The sequence below is a fragment of the Haplochromis burtoni genome, unplaced genomic scaffold (assembly GCF_018398535.1).
Source record: "Haplochromis burtoni strain Fernald_Lab_line unplaced genomic scaffold, NCSU_Asbu1 Contig_325, whole genome shotgun sequence".
Classification (NCBI taxonomy): Eukaryota; Metazoa; Chordata; class Actinopteri; order Cichliformes; family Cichlidae; genus Haplochromis; species Haplochromis burtoni.
In genome coordinates, this window is record NW_024582686.1 from 437,501 (window position 1) to 456,760 (window position 19,260).

The 19,260-nt window shown below is 45.6% G+C and overlaps 2 protein-coding genes across 3 annotated transcripts in view; one reads left to right on the forward strand and one right to left on the reverse strand.

The window, feature by feature from the left end:
- rai14 (retinoic acid induced 14) overlaps positions 1 to 5,239 on the reverse strand; it is a 61,499-nt gene extending 56,260 nt beyond the window's left edge. For both annotated transcript variants that reach the window (XM_042228473.1, XM_042228472.1), the window contains exons 1-2: positions 4,918 to 5,239; positions 3,596 to 3,677 (exon numbers count right to left, since the gene is read on the reverse strand). In XM_042228473.1, coding sequence (XP_042084407.1) covers positions 3,596 to 3,631 — 36 coding nt within the window. In that variant the 5' untranslated portion in view covers positions 3,632 to 3,677; positions 4,918 to 5,239. The remainder of the gene's footprint in view (positions 1 to 3,595; positions 3,678 to 4,917) is intronic.
- Positions 5,240 to 10,546: 5,307 nt separating this feature from the next.
- The window catches only part of scarb2c (scavenger receptor class B, member 2c), a gene marked incomplete in the record, with an annotated part of 19,627 nt that continues 10,913 nt past the window's right edge, over positions 10,547 to 19,260 (forward strand). Inside the window, 7 exon segments of the mRNA XM_042228476.1 lie at positions 10,547 to 10,774; positions 12,485 to 12,642; positions 15,258 to 15,402; positions 16,416 to 16,613; positions 16,721 to 16,812; positions 17,581 to 17,700; positions 18,834 to 19,012. Of these exon segments, the coding sequence (XP_042084410.1) occupies positions 10,652 to 10,774; positions 12,485 to 12,642; positions 15,258 to 15,402; positions 16,416 to 16,613; positions 16,721 to 16,812; positions 17,581 to 17,700; positions 18,834 to 19,012 (1,015 nt within the window).

Below are 19,260 nucleotides of genomic sequence, written 5' to 3' on the forward strand. Positions count from 1 at the left end.
ATCACGTAATTATTTTATATTTTTTAATTATAGATTATATATATTATATATAGTAATTATAGTGTATATATATATATATAAATAATATATATAAATATATGTATATATATATATATATATATATATTATATATATAGTATATATATATATATAGTATATACTATATATATATATAATATAGTATATATATATATTAGGGGTGCAACGATATTCGTATCGATATTGAACCGTTCGATACAGTGCTTTCGGTTCGGTACGCATATGTATCGAACAATACAAATTTGTAATTTATTTTATCAACTTTCCTTCTGACGATGCTGTCTGTGTTGAGCGCTCAGTGAATCTGGTTCGACTACTCCGCCTAGGCTGCACTGTCGAGCGCAGATCCACTGAGCGCTCAACACAGACAGCATAGTCAGAAGGAAGAGCGCAGGGCAAGCTAGCAGACAGAAGTTAAGCTCTCCTTGCAACAGGCAATTCCCCACCTCATTCAGATCTGGCGTTTGGAATTATTTTGGTTTTCATGTGACGTATGACCCTGAAGGTAAGCGATCATGGACTAAAGTAAAACAGTATGTTGGATGTGCCACTGCAATGCTCAATTACATTGGTGTGAACTAGTGTGTTAGCGCAGTTAGCTCGTTAACGTGTTGGCCGTCAGCCCCACTGCACGGGCGATCGGCGGTAGCTCGTTAACGGAGATTTGCCGTGTTGTGGCGTTAACGGTCATTTCAGATTAACCTGACAAGCACTAGTGGGAACACAACGAATATGACTGCACATTTACTCCGACATCATCCTAGTGCAAAGACAAGTGGAAGCAGACAAAAACAAGCATGCTACTAACTTTAGCCGAGTCATTTAGACAGCTGTTAGCACATGATTCTCCTTATGCTGCTGAGAATATAGCCCAGAAGAAGCGGATAGTATAGCTTTTATTTTGGAAAGAGCCATTTCTCTGTAATAAACTCTCTTTTCCAAAGATGAGTGATTCCTCAATCAGATACAGGGCTTGCAATATCGCTAGCCCGACGTCCCGGAGCTAGCGATTTTTCAGTCGGGCTACCAAAATCTATCTCTTCCCTGCCCGTCGGGCTATTGTAGGAAAAATATATGTCAATGCTTTTGCATTCTTTCGGAAATGTAGCTGGGTAATTATGTCATTGGCATCGGTGAGCCACTGTCAATATGTGACATATTGAAGTCGCGTTTGAATTTGCGCTTGTTTTTTTGCTTTCACTTTGCAATCGGCGAACTGTGTATAGAGAGCGACAGCACTGATCTGTGAGTGATGATAATTTGTGCACCAATTCCTCTGACATCGTCTTATTAATCGTTAGCTTACTATGCAAACATGACAAGTGAAATCTCCCGCAGCAAGCTTAAACATGTGAGAGGTTGATCGCGCAGAGAATCGCTGAGCTTATGTGAGTGCGTGTGTAAAGCAGCAGTATATTTAGTTCTGCTGAGCCAAATAAGACAGGTCAGGGTGAAGAAGTGACAGCCAAAGAAAAGCTTACCACAAAACGGAGAAGTTATGACAAATCAGACTATAAGGCAAAAAGAAAGTGCAGCTTTATGGTTTCATGGACAAAATGAATTTCTGTGGCTGCAATATGATCGAGCTAAATAACCAGGGCTGCACATAAGTGGTCCCAGGTGCGCATTCGCTGTCAAAATAAAAAACACGCACAAGGGTTAGGGTTAAATTTAAAAACTGTACTTTTGAGTTAAAATATATATTTATAATTTTAATAAATGACAAATTAAAAATGCATGAACATTTTTTTGTATCGAAAAAATATCGAACCGTGACACCAAAGTATCGAACCGAACCAACGTGAATTTTGTGTATCGTTGCACCCCTAATAATAGTATATATAATATCAATATATATATATGATATCAGCATGTGACTTCAGATACAGACGAAAAATGGCTAACCAACCGGACATAGTGGTGGTAGACAAACAGAAGAAGACGGCCGTAGTGATCGATGTAGCGGTTCCGAATGACAGCAATATCAGGAAGAAGGAACACGAGAAGCTGGAGAAATACCAAGGGCTCAGAGAAGAGCTCGAGAGGATGTGGAGGGTGAAGGTAACGGTGGTCCCCGTGGTAATCGGAGCACTAGGTGCGGTGACTCCCAAGCTAGGCGAGTGGCTCCAGCAGATCCCGGGAACAACATCGGAGATCTCTGTCCAGAAGAGCGCAGTCCTGGGAACAGCTAAGATACTGCGCAGGACCCTCAAGCTCCCAGGCCTCTGGTAGAGGACCCGAGCTTGAAGGATAAACCGCCCGCAGGGGCGTGCTGGGTGTTTATATATATATATATATATATATGATACTATTTGTAGAGTATAGCGATTGTCTGTCTTGTCTTAGTGTTGGTTTATAATGGAGCACTGTAACAAAAAATGAATTTCCCCCAGGGATCAATAAAGTATTCTGATTCTGATTTTATATGCAATGACGCAGCTTTAAAAAAAATGGAATCAAACATTAGGAATAAATTGCTGATAGTTTTGTTGTTCCCATAATAATTTTAAGTGCACATTTGATTGTTTTCCTTGATGTTTTACGTGTGGATCTCGAGGGGGGTTTCATTTTCTCCATACTAGCACACATCTAGCCCACTACACAATAATCCCGAGTCGTGTTATGCCTTGCAGCTCATGTTGTGGGTATAATTGAATAAAAGGGTGCATGTACTTCACCTAATTCCTCCTCTGCAGATCAGTCTCTCTCCCTCTCCCTCAGCAGAGCATGCCATTAAATCAGAGCTCACCATCCTGCCCCACCACACACTTGATCACATGGAAACTGTTTACATAAACAAAGCGTCTCATTTAGATACCATTCCTCACTACAGCTGCCAACATCTCCACTTCTGACACACCCTCCTTAAATCCAGTAAACTCTGCAGACCTTTCCTGTCTTGCCGTTTGGCTCTGTGTCATTAGGGTCACTGTGACAAAAGATGAGTCAGACGCTGTGGAGACGCCTAACTTCCTGTGAGTGTGGAGCATCTCAGACTGTGACCGAACAAATGACTGAACTACCTTGGAGCAATTCCTCCCAAAAGAATGATTCATAGTCAGCAGGATCAAATTCTCATTCGGAGCAATGCAGAGTCAGACGTATCTGTGGTTTTTGTAGGATTCATTTAAAAAGTCTCCAAACTGACTCAAAGAGAAACACATACAGCTTCTACGTTGTCAAGCAGGTTAAAAAAAAGCAAAAAGCTACCACAATAAATAGTTCTGCATCCTTTTTTGGGCCCTTAAAATCCCATGACATGCCAAGCGAAATCAAGTATGTTTATAAAGAGCTCCAAAATGGATTACACGGGCATCATGATTTGTTTTAGTTCTCTAAACCCATTTATTTTTTTCTACAGAAAATATCAAAATATCAACAAGCCACAGGCTTCTGCTGCGGAGTCCAAAAACTGAGGAATTCTGCCAAAAATCATTGCCGACTGTTCAAGACATACATGCACAGACAGTGACTCATCCATTCAGACATGCACATGTGCACACACGGTTGCATGTACAAAACATGCATAGCCAGAAGCACATGTTACATTACTTACATCAGTTTTTCTAAACTTGGCTTTGAGGCTCTTCATGTTCAGTCCGACCCATGCAGTCGCTCACTCAATCGCTCAGTCGAGACTGCGAAGAAGAAGGGAGGGGAAAAAAAGCCACACAGATGTTTAAACTTAGCCTCTGTGATGTTAGTTCCCATTTTAAATGTGACTCAGTGTTTCTGAAGACTTGATTTTTGGGCTTTTTGTAACATTATATTCGCATAGGTTAGCCTTGGTGAGCTGTAAACACAGAGCACAGAAGCAGAGACAAAAAGTAGTCTGTAAAAACTAAAGAGCAGTGTTTGCTAAAGCCTCATCAATGAGTTGTAGTGTAGCGCTAAGGGACAAAAAAAAAAAAAAAAAAGAGTCCTACATTTGTTATATGTCAGAAGCACTTTTTCATTTAATTTCTCCTCTTTTATAGTACCACATGCAATTCTCTTTTAAACCTGTTGCTGATTACGATGCCTCGCTTTCTATCGTTTCCTACAAGGATGTTATAAATCACAGCAGAACCCTTGGGGATGTCTGGCGACTGTATTTTTGCAGCCTGACTGCCTCAAGTAATTTTCAGTTCCTCAAGTCTGAAATGACCTTGTCAGTGATTTAACCCCCAAATATCCTTTGGCACATTCCTGCCGAAATTGGGCATCTTACTTCATTATTTCCAAGGTCTGCTTGTATTACAACTCAGAGCACAGTGTAAGCAATTTGAGATTCTTTGCAAACATTACTGGCAGTCTGGGGTGCAGGAATAAACATATTTTAAATGTGTAGAAAGCACAGAAGCATAAGTTAAAATCTGATTAACTCTTTCTAAGTCTTATTAGAGAAGTGGGAGGGTGCAAAATAACCCTTGCAATATCTAGCCAACATTCAAGCTATTTGCCAACCGCATTCATAAGGCAACCTTGATCCTGCTTTGCGTACAATGAAACTGGCGTGTGCTGTTATAATTTCTATGCAGAAAGCACGGGAGTAGAATAAAAAAATAATTGTCCAGGATGTCCCGCTGAAAAGCAAACTTCACTACTGACTGCTGTCAACAAGCATCTCTGACCCGAGCGTCTCAAGCAACTAACCTTTGCATATTTGCCTCACTGCACATCAAACAGCCACATTTCTTTTTTCTTCTTCTTCTTCTTTTTGTACACGGATATTATGGATACGCGGAGAGACACGGTTAAAGCTTGGATATCAGATTGGACTTACACGAGAGCGGTGCTCCGTTTAAATTCACCAACGGGACTCACACAGAGTTCAACTCTTAAGCATCATTTCGACCTAAACTGCTTACATGATGTGAAATTACCGGACACACTTACCCTAGTCCTTGTGCCGAGAGTCGCGGGGAGCGCGAGACACATAAAAGAAGAGACAAGCGCTTTTTAAAAATAGCTAAAACCAGATTAGCCGCTGAACAAGTGTGAACACAGCGAGTCTTTGTGGAGCTATGTCGACCAGGAGGGAGCATACGGAAGGCGAAACCGGCGCGACCCTTCACGGCGGCTCTCCTCGGCCCGCATTCATTAAAAGTTGAGCTGTTGGTGGACTCCTGCTCGTCTCTGGTTTGGGACTCAACTCAACGGCCGCTGCCCGGTTTAGGAAAGTGACGTCACTCCCCTGGAGCTCTCGTGACCGCGGCGAGCGAGCCCTGTTCTGTTCTCTATTGTACCCCCCATTCATGTTGTGGTTAAAGGGGCATTTCCCACAAAACCCCACCGGAGGGGTGCACATTTGAGAACATTTGGACCCTCGCCCACTGAACACGCGTTTTCAGGCGCATCAAACTGCGCGCAGCGATAACACACATAAAAAATGAAAGGCAAAAAAATGAGCTGCGGCGTATGAGTGGATGAGACACTGGAAAAACACTTAGGGTAGACAATTGATTATGTTGGAGGGAAACAAAAAAAAAAAATAAGGTATTGGGGAAACAATGACAAGCTTCCTGCACGTGCCACAGGCAGGGCCACAGGAGTGAGCAGGCGCAAGAGGCGGTGCGGGGGCAGGGGCAAAAGAGGGCGACAGGGAAAAGGGGGAAGTAGAGAAATAGCAAGAGGGAGAAACAGAAGAGCAGGCTGACGGCAGGGAGTACAACCAGGGCGCAGTGCGCACGGCCACACCACACAGGCACGCTCGCGACAGCTGAGGGGCGGCACAGGCCAAGAAGGCGGAGCAGAGGCAAAGGCAAGGAGGGATCGGGTCAAGACACGGGGAATCAGAGGGGACACCCAGGACGGGAACCGGCCAAGCCGGCCAAGACAGGACCACCGCAAGCGCGTCCGGAGCACCACCCGAGGCGACAAAGGGAGGGAGAGGAAGCGAAAGGGAGGGAAAAGGAAAGGGGCCCCGGCCAGCGAGAGGGGCGCCAGACGAGGACGGCGAATAAAGGCGAGGATAGAACAAGAACAGCACAGGTGTAGGAAACCGATGAGCGGGCCGGAACGCGAAAAGCAGGGGGAGGGGAAGGGCCGAGGGGCGCGGGCGGGTGCGGGGTGCGCGGGGCGGAACAGAACGAGGAAGGGACGCAAAGCGGGAAGAGGGGCGTGAGGAAGGAAGGCGAGGAAGGGTGCACGGAAGGGGAGAGGCAAATGGCGGGGACGGGGAGGAACCAAGGAGGAAAGCTGAACGCGAAGAGGGGCAAAGGGAAAGCAGGCCAGGCAGGGCAGCCAGATCCAGGGCGGGGGAACCGCAAACGCAAGGAGCCGAGCGCAGCGCGGGGGGGAGAGAGGGGGACAACCCGGGGGGGGCGCCAGGCGAGGGAGGACGAAAGGGGGGGGCACGGAGGGGCGACAAGCGAGGAAGGGAGCGACGACGGAAGACAAAGAAGGGGGGCAGAGCGGGCAGGCCTGACAAGGAAAAAGGGCGGGCACGACGCCGCGCAAAACCCAGACCAGGGGGGAGGGACACCAAGGAGCGGTGACACACGGAGCGAAAGAGGCGAAGGCGGAGAAACCCGGCGGGGGTCAGCGTCTAAGGTTGTGTTTGCGGGCCTCTATCGTCTCGGGGTAGAACCAAAAAAATATATTATAGGGGGCATTATCTTTTTTTATTTTACGGTAGGGCTGTGTATCTGTCATGTATTTAAGAAAAACAGTATTGGGTTGAGAGCTTACTCTCGGTACGGAAAACCCAAAGCAGGATGACCAGACAGTAAAAAGCAAACAAGGAATAGCAACCGAGAAAGAAATACGGAGGAGGCTGGAGGAGCGGCACGCCGAAAAGCAGCCACCAGCAGGACGGAAAGATCAGTAAACACGGGCGCACCCGAAGAGGAGCACGCCACAAAGCGGACGCGGCACGGCAGGGCCCCCAAAGAAGGCGGAGGAGGGGGTGAAGGGGGCACCCCAGGGGGCTCACCGGGGGCCAGCGGGAAAGGCCAGGGGCAGGCAGCGCGGAAGGGAAGAAAGCTCGTAGGATACGAATCAAGGCAGGATGGGAGGGCGAGGGGCAACAGGACGGCTCGCGGGGAAACGGTGCTAAGAAGACAGGGAACCGGGCGGGAGCTGGAAAGGGGACGGGGAGTGCAGGGGAAGAGGAGAAGGAGAGCGAGGAGACAGGGGCAAAAAGGAGGAGGCAGCACAGAGGGGGCCCAGATGCGCCCCACGAAAAGGCATGAACACGAGCGGCAGGAAGGGGCACGCAGAGACACGGCAACCGGGTGAGAGACCAGAGGGGAAAAAAAGACAAGCAGGAAGCCACAGCGGTAGAGGAGGAAAGAGAAAGCGGAGGCGAAAGCCGCAGGGGGAAAAGAGAGGGGGGCAAGAACAAAATGACAACCAAACGGGGGAACCGAAGCGTGGGGGTCAAGAGACACGAGGGCCAAAGCGGGCGAGAGGGCGGTACCAGTCCGGGGCACAACACAGGAGGGAGGGACCCAGGCGGCCAGGAGAGCGGCGCGGCCACACTGCGGGACGCGGGAGAGCAGGAGGGGGGCGGCGCCGAGTCAACACGACGGCAGCGCCCGCCACAGAGTGGCGAGGGGGAGGCGGAGACGGCGGGAGGCCACGCAGGACGGGCAAAGGCGCGGACGGACCACGCCCCGGGGTCCCGGGCGGGTGTCGGACGCAGGGGCAGGGAAAGACCCAGCCCGGGCAGCGGCAAAGGCGCACGGAGAGCGACTGGGGGGCGCCAAAGCGCACCGAGACAGGCCCCCAGGCAGGCGGCGGAACAGCGCAGCGGACCTGCCCCGGGCAGAAAAAGAAACAGCCCCAGAGAGGAGCGGGCCACCCCCGAGTCGCACAGGAGGGATGGGGGGGTCGAGGGGCGAGAGGCAACCGCGAGAGGCGGGCGGCGCCAAACACGACGAGGGCGAGGGCGAGACCAAAAAGGGCCGACCTGGGGGGGGCAGCACAACAACCAGGCGCCCCAAGCCCGCCGGGGAGCAGCCAGGCGCGCGGGCAAACGGAGACGGCCGGAACAGGCACGGTGCCGGCACATGCGCGAACACGGCGGCACGGCGGGAGGAGGAGGCCGGCGGGGGAGTGGGGGGACGGAGGTGGGACCGGGGGACGGGGGCCAGCGCGCGGGCACGCAGGCACCAGACATTTGCCGCCCCGGCGGTGCGGGGAGCGGGGGCGCACCTCTCGGGTCTGTCTCCAGTGTATTGCAGGTGGGATTCTCTCCCACGTGAGAGTGTAGCGGGTGCGGAGCCCCAGAGCTGGAGGCAGGAGGGAGCAGGGGGGTTGCGTAGGGTCGTCGCCTTTCTATGGGGAGCGAGAGGGCGGGCCCACAGGGGGAGGTGCAGCGACCAAGCGGCGGGCCAGGAGAAGGGCACCGCGGCCAAGTCGGGGCAGCGACAAGACGGGCCGCGGGGCCGGCGAAAGGCGCGGGGGCGGCCATGTGCGGGGGGGGGAGGGGACGGGGGGAGACGGGAAGGTGTCGGGAGACAGAGGCGATGAGGGCAAAAGAGCCAGCCAGACACACGCGGCAGGAACGAGGGGAGTACAGAAAAGCGGCGGAGCAGAAGACGGGACAGGGCGGGGAGAGCCAGAGAGGCCTGGACGGGGACCAAAGCAACGGAGGGGCACGCTACGACAGGTAGGAAGAAATGCCGCGACAAACCGACCAGGGGGAGCAAGGTAGCGGGGCACAGGGCGGGCGTCGCACAGGGAAGGGGACCGCCGGTCGGCAAAGGACGGTGACCGCGGGCAGCAAGGGCAAAGGCGCGCGGAACTGGCACAACGGTGTCGGACGAAAAGACGGGGGGTGCGCCCACGGAGCGGCACGGGGCAGAGAGGAGCCAGGTGCGGGAAAGGGGGGCCTCGGATGGGGGGGGGTGGCGCGAAACGAGAGCAGGGGACGAAAGGGGGAGGGGGGGAGAGAACGAAAGAAAGGCGGCGCGAGCGGCGGACGCAAGGAGAAAGGAGCAGCAGGGGAGACAGGCGGGCGAAGGGGCCGTCAGCCGAAGGCTCGAGCAGAGAAGAAAAAAAAAACAAAAACAAACAGGAGACAAAGACGGACACACGGGGGAGCAGACGGGAGTCGGGGGAGCCGAAGGACCAACCCGGGCGACCGGGCCCGAGAAGGCAGGGGAGAGGCGCAAAAAGAGGCAAAAGGGGAGGAAAGAGACAGGACAGCGAGGCGGAGAAGCGGGGGACGGCGAAGGCCACGGCCGAAACGGGAGCGCGGGGGGAGAAAGAACGGAGGGGGGAGGCGGCAAGAGCGGATACCGGGGGCCGGCGGCCCCGCGGGACAGGGGGCGGGGCGCCGGGGGCGGGGGCGGGGTCGCGCAAGGGCAAAGGGGCAAGGCGGGAGGGAGGCACAGGCAGAGGAGACACAGAGAACACACAGGGAAGGGACCCGCGGACTACCTCGCCGCGACAGGGGAGGCAAAAAAAAGGAGGCGGGGCGGTGCCGGGCGGGGCGGGGGGAGAGAAGCAAAAGTTAACTCAGTATGATGATGATGATTTTTGTTGAGAGAGTAGACGATCTGTAGATGAGAAGAAGAACATTATATATATATATATACACACATTGGGTGAATGTGCAGTAGTAGCAGCAAGCAGGTGAATTCTGTACATTAATATGAATAGACATCTGACTATTTTACAGGATAGACAATATAAACATATTTAAAATTAAAGGAATTGAAATGTACATTGTGCCTTGGTTTAGTGTCTGGAAGAGTCCTGTCTCAGTCAATTATAGATGATGTGAGAGGGCGGGTGTGTGTGTTTAGGGCACGGATGGCTTGGGGATAGAAGCTCCTCTTGAGTCTCTCTGTCCTTGCCCGGAAGATGCGGAACCTTCTACCAGATTGCAGAAGTTGGAACAGTTTGTTGCCTGGATGGGACGGGTCCTTCAGTATCTGCGCTGCTCTAGTCCGGCATCTCCTGGTGTAGGTGTCCTGAAGCGGGGGGAGAGCAATCCTGCAGCAGCGTTCTGCTGTACGGATCACTCTCTGGAGAGCTTTTTGGTCCTTCACACAGCTGTTCCCAAACCACGATGTCATGTTCTGTGTGAGGATGCTCTCCACAGCGCCTGTATAGAAAATCCTGAGGATCTTTGGAGAGACCCTGAACTTCCTCAGTTGTCGTAGGTGATACAGGCGCTGCCTAGCCTTTTTGGTCTGGACCTGAATGTGGGCAGCCCATGTCAGGTCTGAGGAGATGTCGACACCAAATATTTTTTTGTTTGTGAGTCCGTAACAAAAGGTTTAAACTGCTACTGCTTTAGATAAAAAAAAACAAAGAATGTTTGCCTTCAAGATAGATAGCCTACTCGTTCTGCGGTTCAGCTATAATAACGACGAGCTCTTGTGGAGGGAGTTTAATTTGTTATGTTTTTCATACATCATATTTCACCATTGAGCCCCATAACAAAGGTTAAACAGATTATTTAAAATCACTGCAGCTTCTTTTTTACGGCTGAATGCTCACTGACCCTATCGACTGTCTATGAAACCGGATGTGGTAGGAGCGAAGTGTCTTATTCCGGAAGTGAGTCTTTGCTCTACCGAGCAAGTTCCTGGCTTCTCAAAACAAAAACAGCAAACAGTGGGTAGCTGCTGTCAGTGAAAGCTGAGAGACGTGTTTAGCCTTCTACTGCCTCGTCATGGTGCTAAAGTCATGTTGCGTTTACAGCGTCGGAGTTGTTTCTGTACTGATGCTGATTCTCGGCATTTCGTTGGTTTTGACCAGCGTGTTTCCACATTTAGTACAGTCGATGGTTAAAAAGGTAAGCATCTAATTTAGGCTAGCCTTTGCAGTAGGCGTTAACCTCAGATAAGCTAATATGAGACATTGTCATAGTAGCTAAAGTTAGCTCATTTAGCGTCTAAAAAATACAGCGCGGAATTATTTATGGAAGTGTTTTTAACAGTTTTAAGCGTTTGAGGTTTGAATGTTTTACAAATGGCTCGCCTTAGGATACAATTTCAGATCTGTTCTGTCACCTATTTACTTAAGTAGCAGTGTTTATTTCTAGGGTTGAAAAGATGAGATCACACAATGTGTACATTTTGTATCCTAAACATGCGGAAATCTTTTGGTAGCACAGCTAAAATTAACACGGCTTGAAATAGTTTAAATAAATAGAATAATATATCAATAAACGCTCAGTAAAAGCAAACATAATTTGACAAAACCCAAATCTCAGTATGGTTCAGACCTATTAAGTAATTGTAAAAAAAAAAAAAAGCGAAATGGCGCAAATTCAACAAAGTATTACAGAATGTAACACGTCTTACTAAATGTAATAAAAAACCAGGATAGTAAATCAGATGATTTTAAATGGGCACAGCCAGTGCTGTGCAGTAAGAGCTTTGCGTTTGTCTTAACTGTTTTGATTGTAGAGGGTCTAAAAATATTTACATGAGAGAACAGGTGATTATCTGCTAGACAGATCTGTTGTATTGTAGACAGTTGAATTAAATTTAATTTTGTGTGGATCAGTTGAATTGCTTATTCGACAATTGGCACAGAGAGTATTGTATGCTTTTATAACATTCATTGCTAAATATAGTTTAACATGTGACATAGATGCCATCTCAGTATTTCGCATTTGATCATTTTGCCTTTTATTTGTGCTTTGTGATTGTCACCAAATATTGTGTATCATATGTGGCATAAACACTCACTGGACACTTTATTAGGTACACATTACTAGTATCAGATTGGATATCCTTTTGCTTTCAGAATTGCCTTAATTCACATGGTCAAAAAAGGTGCTGGAAACATTCCTCTGAAATTTTGGTCCATATTTACATGATAGCATCACACAGCTGCTGCAGATTTATCGGCTGCACATTTATAATGTGAATCTCATGTTTAACCACATCTCAAAGGTGCTCTACTAGATTGAGGTCTGGTGACTGTGGAGGCCCTTTGAGTACAGCGAAATCATTGTTATGTTCAAGGAACCAGTTTGAGATGATTTGTGACATACTGCGTTATCTTGCTGAAGCAATAGCCATGGTCACCAACAATAATCAGATAGGCTGTAGTATTTACATGATGCTCAACTGGTACTAAGCATTGACTGTAGAAAACTGTTTTCTACAGTCAATGGTACTAAGAGGTCAAAGAACATATCTAAACACCATTACACCATCAGCTCCAGCCTAATCCTGCCCCTGCCACCTGTATGTTGTAGCAGAAATCAAGACTCCTCAGACTTTCCCATTACGATACTCAGTTTGAACTTCAGCAGGTCCTCTTGAGAATGGCTACGTTGCTAAATTCATTGAGTTGATTATGTATTTGTGCCGAAAAGCAGTGGCCTGTGAGTGTGTGTGAGTGTGTGTGTGTGTGTGTCATGACACCAAATGATGATTTCATCTGTTTCAGCAGGTTCATACTGTGTAACGTGAAGTGAAACTGCATATCATCAGCACAGTTGTCATCTAAAATAACATTTTTAACCCCACCGCTCTTTGTCCCCCATTAGCAAGTCGTTCTGAAAAACGATACAGATGCGTTTGAGGCCTGGAAGGATCCACCGGCACATATCTACATGCAGTTTTACTTCTTCAATCTCACAAATCCCCAAGAGGTGTTGGATGGGGAGAGGCCAGCTGTGGTGGAGATTGGACCGTATACATACAGGTGAGGGAGGGAAAGGAGAAACGCTTAACATTTGTTTCTCCATTCATCTCTTGATTTAAAGAAAACAAAAAAAACTAAGTGTCAAGTTACTGGAACATTTTAAGAGGTGGAGGCAAAGCAATGATGTATCAGCACCCATAATGGGAGCTTTTAAGATTCAGTGGTGCCAGTCTTACGATGTATATTAAGAATAAATGTGATACAAATTTATTGACTAGTAATAAATTTGACTAGTGAAGGTGTTGAGTTAGATGAAAAAGGTTTATAAAAGCACAATACATCTGATTTGGAAAATCAACAACCTGATAAAAGTAACAAAGCCAACGCTGCTGCACACAAACTGTGGAGCAGTTAAAAAGATCAGAAAAAGACACTGCAATAGTAATTAAGCAGGTAAATAGCAGCCAGGTCCGGCTAATCAGATGGCATTAGTTAGCACACTATTACAATATTACACTTCATGACAGTTGGAAAAAGACTGAACAAGCGTGGCTTGTTCAGCAGGATTCCCTGGCAGAAGTCTCTTCACTCTAAAAAAAAGAACAAGACAGCACAGCTTACGTTTGCAAAGTTGCATCTGAGCAAATCACAAGATTTCTTGAACACTGTGCTTTTTTCAGATGGACCAAAGAGATGATTGGCCACAATGCACAGCCCTACTTTTAGGAGAAAGCCCAACACATTGTATCAGCACAAACGCCTCATACAAATTTTCAGCCAGTTTTGGAGGAGTGATGATTTGTTCTTGTTTTGCAGTCATTGGTATACAGAGCAGTTCATGATCTAATCAAAGTATTTTAGAGCCAAATGTGAGGCCATCTGTCTGACAGTTAGCTTCAGCTGAAACTGGGTCGTGCAGCAGGACAATGATCTCAACCACAGCAGCAAATCTGCAACAGAATGGTTGAAAACAGAAAATGATCAAAGTGTTGCAATGACCCAGTCAAAGTCCAGACATCGACCTGACTGAAATGCTGTTTCAGGGCCTTAAGAGAGCTGAGCCTGTAAATCTCAATGAATGGAAACAATGCTGTGAAAAGAGCAGGCCAAAATTCCTCGACAACAATATGACGAAGTGATAAAGTCAATACAGAAAATTGTTACATCAAGTCATTTCTGCTCAAGCTTTTGAATCCCAGGGTGTGCTTAGCTCTCACAGGACACTGTCGTCGCACAGTGTCCTTGATCCAACACAGCTGATTTAAATGGCTAAATTACCTCCCAACATGTCTTGAAGTCTCTGGACACATGTCTCCAGAGGCCTGGTAAGGAACTAATTATTTGATTCAGGTGTGCTGATCCAGGGTGATATCTAAAACCTGCAGGACACTGGCCCTTGAGGCCTGGAGTTCCCCACCCCTGGTCTATAGTGTGTTTAAGAAAAAAACATGTGAATGTTGTTAGAGATAAATTTAAAGAGATGCAGAGCAATCCTGTGCTTGGATACCTGTAAGCACCTGAGAGACAGAATTTTTGTACTAGTTTTGGTGCTGAGACTTACGAACTGTGACACGGAGATGTTTATTTTTCCGAAAGCACATTTTATTGTTTTTTTTATTGTGTACATTCAGTGTTATTGTGCCATGACAGGTCAATGTGCAGTTTATTTTCTACCCAGTCCACACCCACAGGATCTCGACGTTCATAAAACTGGCTTTTGATTAAACGTGCTTTACATATATTACTTACTTTGTTTTACATTTTTAACTTACTGTTTGACTTGATGTTATTTCATTGTTTTCCCTTTTCAGATCTTCTTATTTTTATTCGCTGATAGGTTAATTTATTGGTTTAATCATTTGACAGTTTGGTTTTCCTGTTTTATGTAGCATTACGTTTTTTAAATGAATTTTTATTGGCCTTATTTTGTTCACTTGGTGTATACATGTTCTAAAGTTTATTCTGTTTAATTTTCTTTTAATATATGCCAATTTTAATTTGCCTTTTTTTTTTTTTTAACCTGTAAAGCACTTTGAACTAGATATACGTGTAAGGTGAAAAGAAAGTTTATTTGATTCATATTATCTATATACCCAGTGATAGTATAATATATCGCTGCACACAGCTGATAACCATCTTATCTCTTTTGGCACTGACTTGTTTTCAGTAGCACTGAAAGCTAACGTAAATACTTACATATGTTATCTGGGTCACCAAATCAGTTAAAATAAAGCAGTTTTAGGAAATTGTTATTGAGTTATTAAGAAACAACTCACCATTGACACGTTTTATGTTTTTTTTTAAAAAAAAAGCTTCTTCTTTTTTTCCAATAATTGCATCACAGTCACATGTCACAAACACAGTCACAAACTGCACAGATGTGTGTCAAGGGAAATTGAGCCACAATAGACGAACAATCTTCAACCCACTTTTCATGTAGAGTAAATGTGACATTATCAGTCATGTGAAGAACTGCATGTCTTAATATCCCCACACTTTTTTCATGTATTGTGCTTTATATAACATGGCGTGTTAAAGAGTGCAGATGCAAAGTAGGGAGTTACGCTATAGCTTTTTTTTTTAATCACAAACAAAGCTAGTTGTTATATTTGGCTGCAGCTCTGTAACAAAGAATCTTTTCTCTTGTCTAAAAATGTTTTGCTTTTCCTCCACAGAGAGTACCGGCCTATGGAGCAAATTGACTTTCAGGATAATGGCACTAAAGTAACAGCTGTCAACACTAAAACCTACATTTTTCAGCGTAACATGTCCCGAGGTCCAGAGAGTGACCTCATCAGGACAGTTAATATCCCTGCCATGGTGAGCAATAGTCTACAGCACCGATCTGATCTGCCACTCACAGTATTATAGTTTTCTCACATTAGGACGAATATTAAGGTTTCTCACATGTGGGCATTGCTCATGTATATTCCTCAACTGGTTGTTGAGTGGTTCACAGGAGTTGCTGGTTGTCGGTTGCATGTTGGTTGCAAAGAAAGTGCTGCAGAAAAGACCTCTTAGGGGTCTTGCTCTGGTTGCTAGTAGGTTGCCCAGTGCCTATAGCATTTCCTGTGGAGCATTTCCTATATGGAGAAGGTTTGTCTTCAAAGTAATGTTTTGCCTCAGCGCTACAGTCAACATGTTTCAAAGGGGGTAGATTTCTGGTTTGTGCTGCACTTTCTACGGTTTCACTACAGTTTGGAGAGTAGTTGGGTAGTATTTGTTGACAAGTCTATCACTTCCATTCAGACTCTAAATGGAGGTTAAATGGTGATTCCAAATGGCCCACGGGTGTGAATATGAGTGCGAATGGTTCTGTCTTTCTGTGTTAGCCCTGCAACATATTGGCGACCTGTCCAGGGTGTACCCCACCTCTCGCCCTATGGCAGCGGGATAGGCTCCATCCACCTGGTGACCCTTAATTGGGTAGGCAGAAGAGGATTGATGGATAGCAGTCAAATGGAGGTTTTTGCTTGGAGATGAGATGTTTTTCCCTAGCAAGTGGTGGTTGCCAGAGGGTCAATATCTAGGTCTGTGTGACTGGGAGCTTAGTCACTTGATCCTACATTGTCACCATGATTGTCACTTGTCCACAGTTGTGGAGAAGTTCACATAACATGGTTAATGGGCACATGGGCATGTGGTTTGTGTTCACATGTCTGCAAAACCTCAGTCAATCAGCAAGATTAAATAAGGAAGTTGTTTTCTTAATATATAAATATATATTATACCTCAATATTAACTTACATGGCCTGCTGTATGCTTTATGTTTATTCAAACTAATAATCCTGTAATGGCGTTCTTCTCCCGTTTTTTTTTTTTTGTCCTAGTAGACAGTGATGGAAAGACTCAAGGATAAATCCTTGGAAGCCAACTTGATCTCTGCCTACATGAAGGGCACCGGGCAAGGCCTTTTTACCACTCGTTCAGTGGGAGAGCTGCTGTGGGGATATGAAGATGGACTTCTTAAAGCCTTGAAAACCATTACACATGATCTGGATCTGGATGATGTTTTTGGACTTTTCTATAAGGTCTCTTTAATGCACATAAATGTGTAATTGTGTTCTTTGTGTAAACCTTTTTTTTTTTTTTATATTTAAAAAAAAAAACCAAAAAACTTTTTTCCCCCATCTTACAGAACAATGCTTCCAATGATGGAGAATATGTGTTTTTCACTGGTCAGCAGAACTATAGGGACTTTTCCAGAGTGGACACGTGGAAAGGTGAAAGGTAATTGTCTCCTCTCACCTGTAGCACATGTTGGATTTACAGTTTAATAGTAAAATTGTTCATCAGTGAGTTTTGTTGGTGACATGAAGTTAATGGATGCACACCAAGTGATTTGTGTCATATGATCAAGGTGGGTTTAACTGTGTTCCTGTTGAGTTTTCGTTCTCTTTCTTATATCACCGCCGATAGGACACTGAAACTGAGTTTGTTTACAGACATGTGACCAAAATAACCACTGGCTGCTAGTTTGGCTTATATACCTTTTATAATTATCATTTCATTTCATAGCCATTAAATGAGGAAAGTCAAACCATGTTAGCCAGATCCCCCCAACAGCAAAACAGAATCACTCACTGCAGGGATCAAACGCTGATGTTTCTCCCTTTAACATCATTTTAAAAAATGTAATCAATAATGAAATAACTACTTAGGTAAAGCACCAAACTCTCTTATCTTTGTCACAGAGAAGAACAGCCAACCATCGGCTCTGCATCTGTACTCACTAAACCCCCAAAATATGATCATCTTTCTTGCACTGCCTTTTATCTCTGCCTGTCTTACAAACCTAATTGTTTTAAGACTAGGCTGTTGTACCTTGAGCAGCAGTTTTGGGAAACACACTTATTTTATAGTGTGCTTCCTAACCTACAAATATATCCAGTCCTCTTTGCCCAGCAAATGGCTTTCCATGGCTTTTAGCTGGGCATGCTAAATGTCTGAAACATTTTTAAACCTTCGAACTTTGTAACATTTTGAATATCTGTGCAGCTCCTTGAATTGGTGGACGTCTGATGAGTGCAACATGATTAATGGAACCATTGGAACAGGCTTCCATCCTGTAATCACCAAGAATGATGTGCTCTACATTTTCTCGTCTGACCTGTGCAGGTGAGTAGAGCAGAAAAGCTGTACCAGTGAAAGATGCAATCTTTTGATTGCATATACAGTACTGTGCAAAAGTGTTGAGCCACCCCTCATCTCTTACTGGTGTGCTAGTAAATTGGGAAATAATTGCAGTAATTTAATGAAACACATGGTGGTATGACCACCTTTATTCTTGAACACAGCCTGAACTCTGTCAAACTTTCTTGTAATTTCTTGAAGTAGTCTTCAGGAAAAGTTCTCCAAGCTTTTTGAAAGACATGCAAAGCTCTTCTTTGGATGCCGGTTGCCTTTTGTTCCATTCTCTGTCAAGACGATCCCACACTGCTTCAGTAATGTTGAGGTCGGGCTCTAGGCAGGCCAACCTCCAAAACCTTCAAATTTGGATTGAAGCCGTGCGACTCAAAATGTAATTATTCTTTTTTGATTATTCTTAAATAAAATAAAGAACACTTCTGTTCTTTATTGAAGAAAGACACATTTAATACGTCACTTGAATTTAAAAGGTTGTGTATTTAAAAAAAAAACCAAAAAAAACTTAAATGTAAATTTAAAATATTTGAATTTAGAAATGTATAAAACATTCATTGTAAATGTTTGTTTCTATTTTAGTCATTGTAGCTGAATGTGTTTTTCAGCTGAGCATCTGGACTTTTGTAGTTTCATATGAAGGTTATTTCAGTTCAGTTTCAAGCCATATTCTGCTGACTCATGCAGCATTTGCTGTATTTTCCCTCTTGGCTTGAGCTAGTGAAATGGCTCCCACCACAGCCTTTCTGAGCCTTTCCCTGGTCTGAATATTGGATTAAGGATCCTAATTCAGTTTGGCTGGTTTCAAGGCTGGTCAGTGTTAGCCTCCTAAATGAGGCCACAGCCTATTTAATGCTGCTTAAAACAACAAATGTCAGTCCTCTGTGATTGTTAATATATTAGAAACAGAAGTCACATTTACAGGTCATCTAACAGCTTGGTTAATAAGAGGTGTCAACACAACCGTTGAAAAACTGGTGTAACCAGTTTGTTCAATGCAGGTTTTCTGTAAATCAGCTTATCGCTGAGCTCATGAATTCAAACCATGTGTCATTGTCCAGTAACGCAGTGCATCCAGAGATTAACAAGCATGTAACTCTCTTTCTAAGGTCTCTGTACACAGTGTATGAGGAGGATGTGACAGTGAAGGGGATCACTGGGTATCGATTTGTTCCTCCCAGCTCAGTGTTCGCCAATCTGACTGTGAACCCAGACAACGCAGGCTTTTGTGTGCCTGCTGGTAATTGCCTGGGGTCTGGCCTGCTGAATGTGTCTGTATGTAAAGAAGGTAAGACAATGTTTTACTGTGTTAAACATAGCCAAATGATCTTTGATATGCTGCTTTTTAAGTTACATTAGTTCAGACTCATTTCTTTCCCCCATGGTGTGATTTGTGTGGACAGGTGAGAACAAAGAAATTGTGTTTTAATTGTGTTTAAAACAAAATAACTAAACCAATGAACTCTGGAAATGTTTATTTGTGGCAAAAACATGATCTGACCGAGTTGTATCAGTTTGTATCAAGTTTCAGCTAAC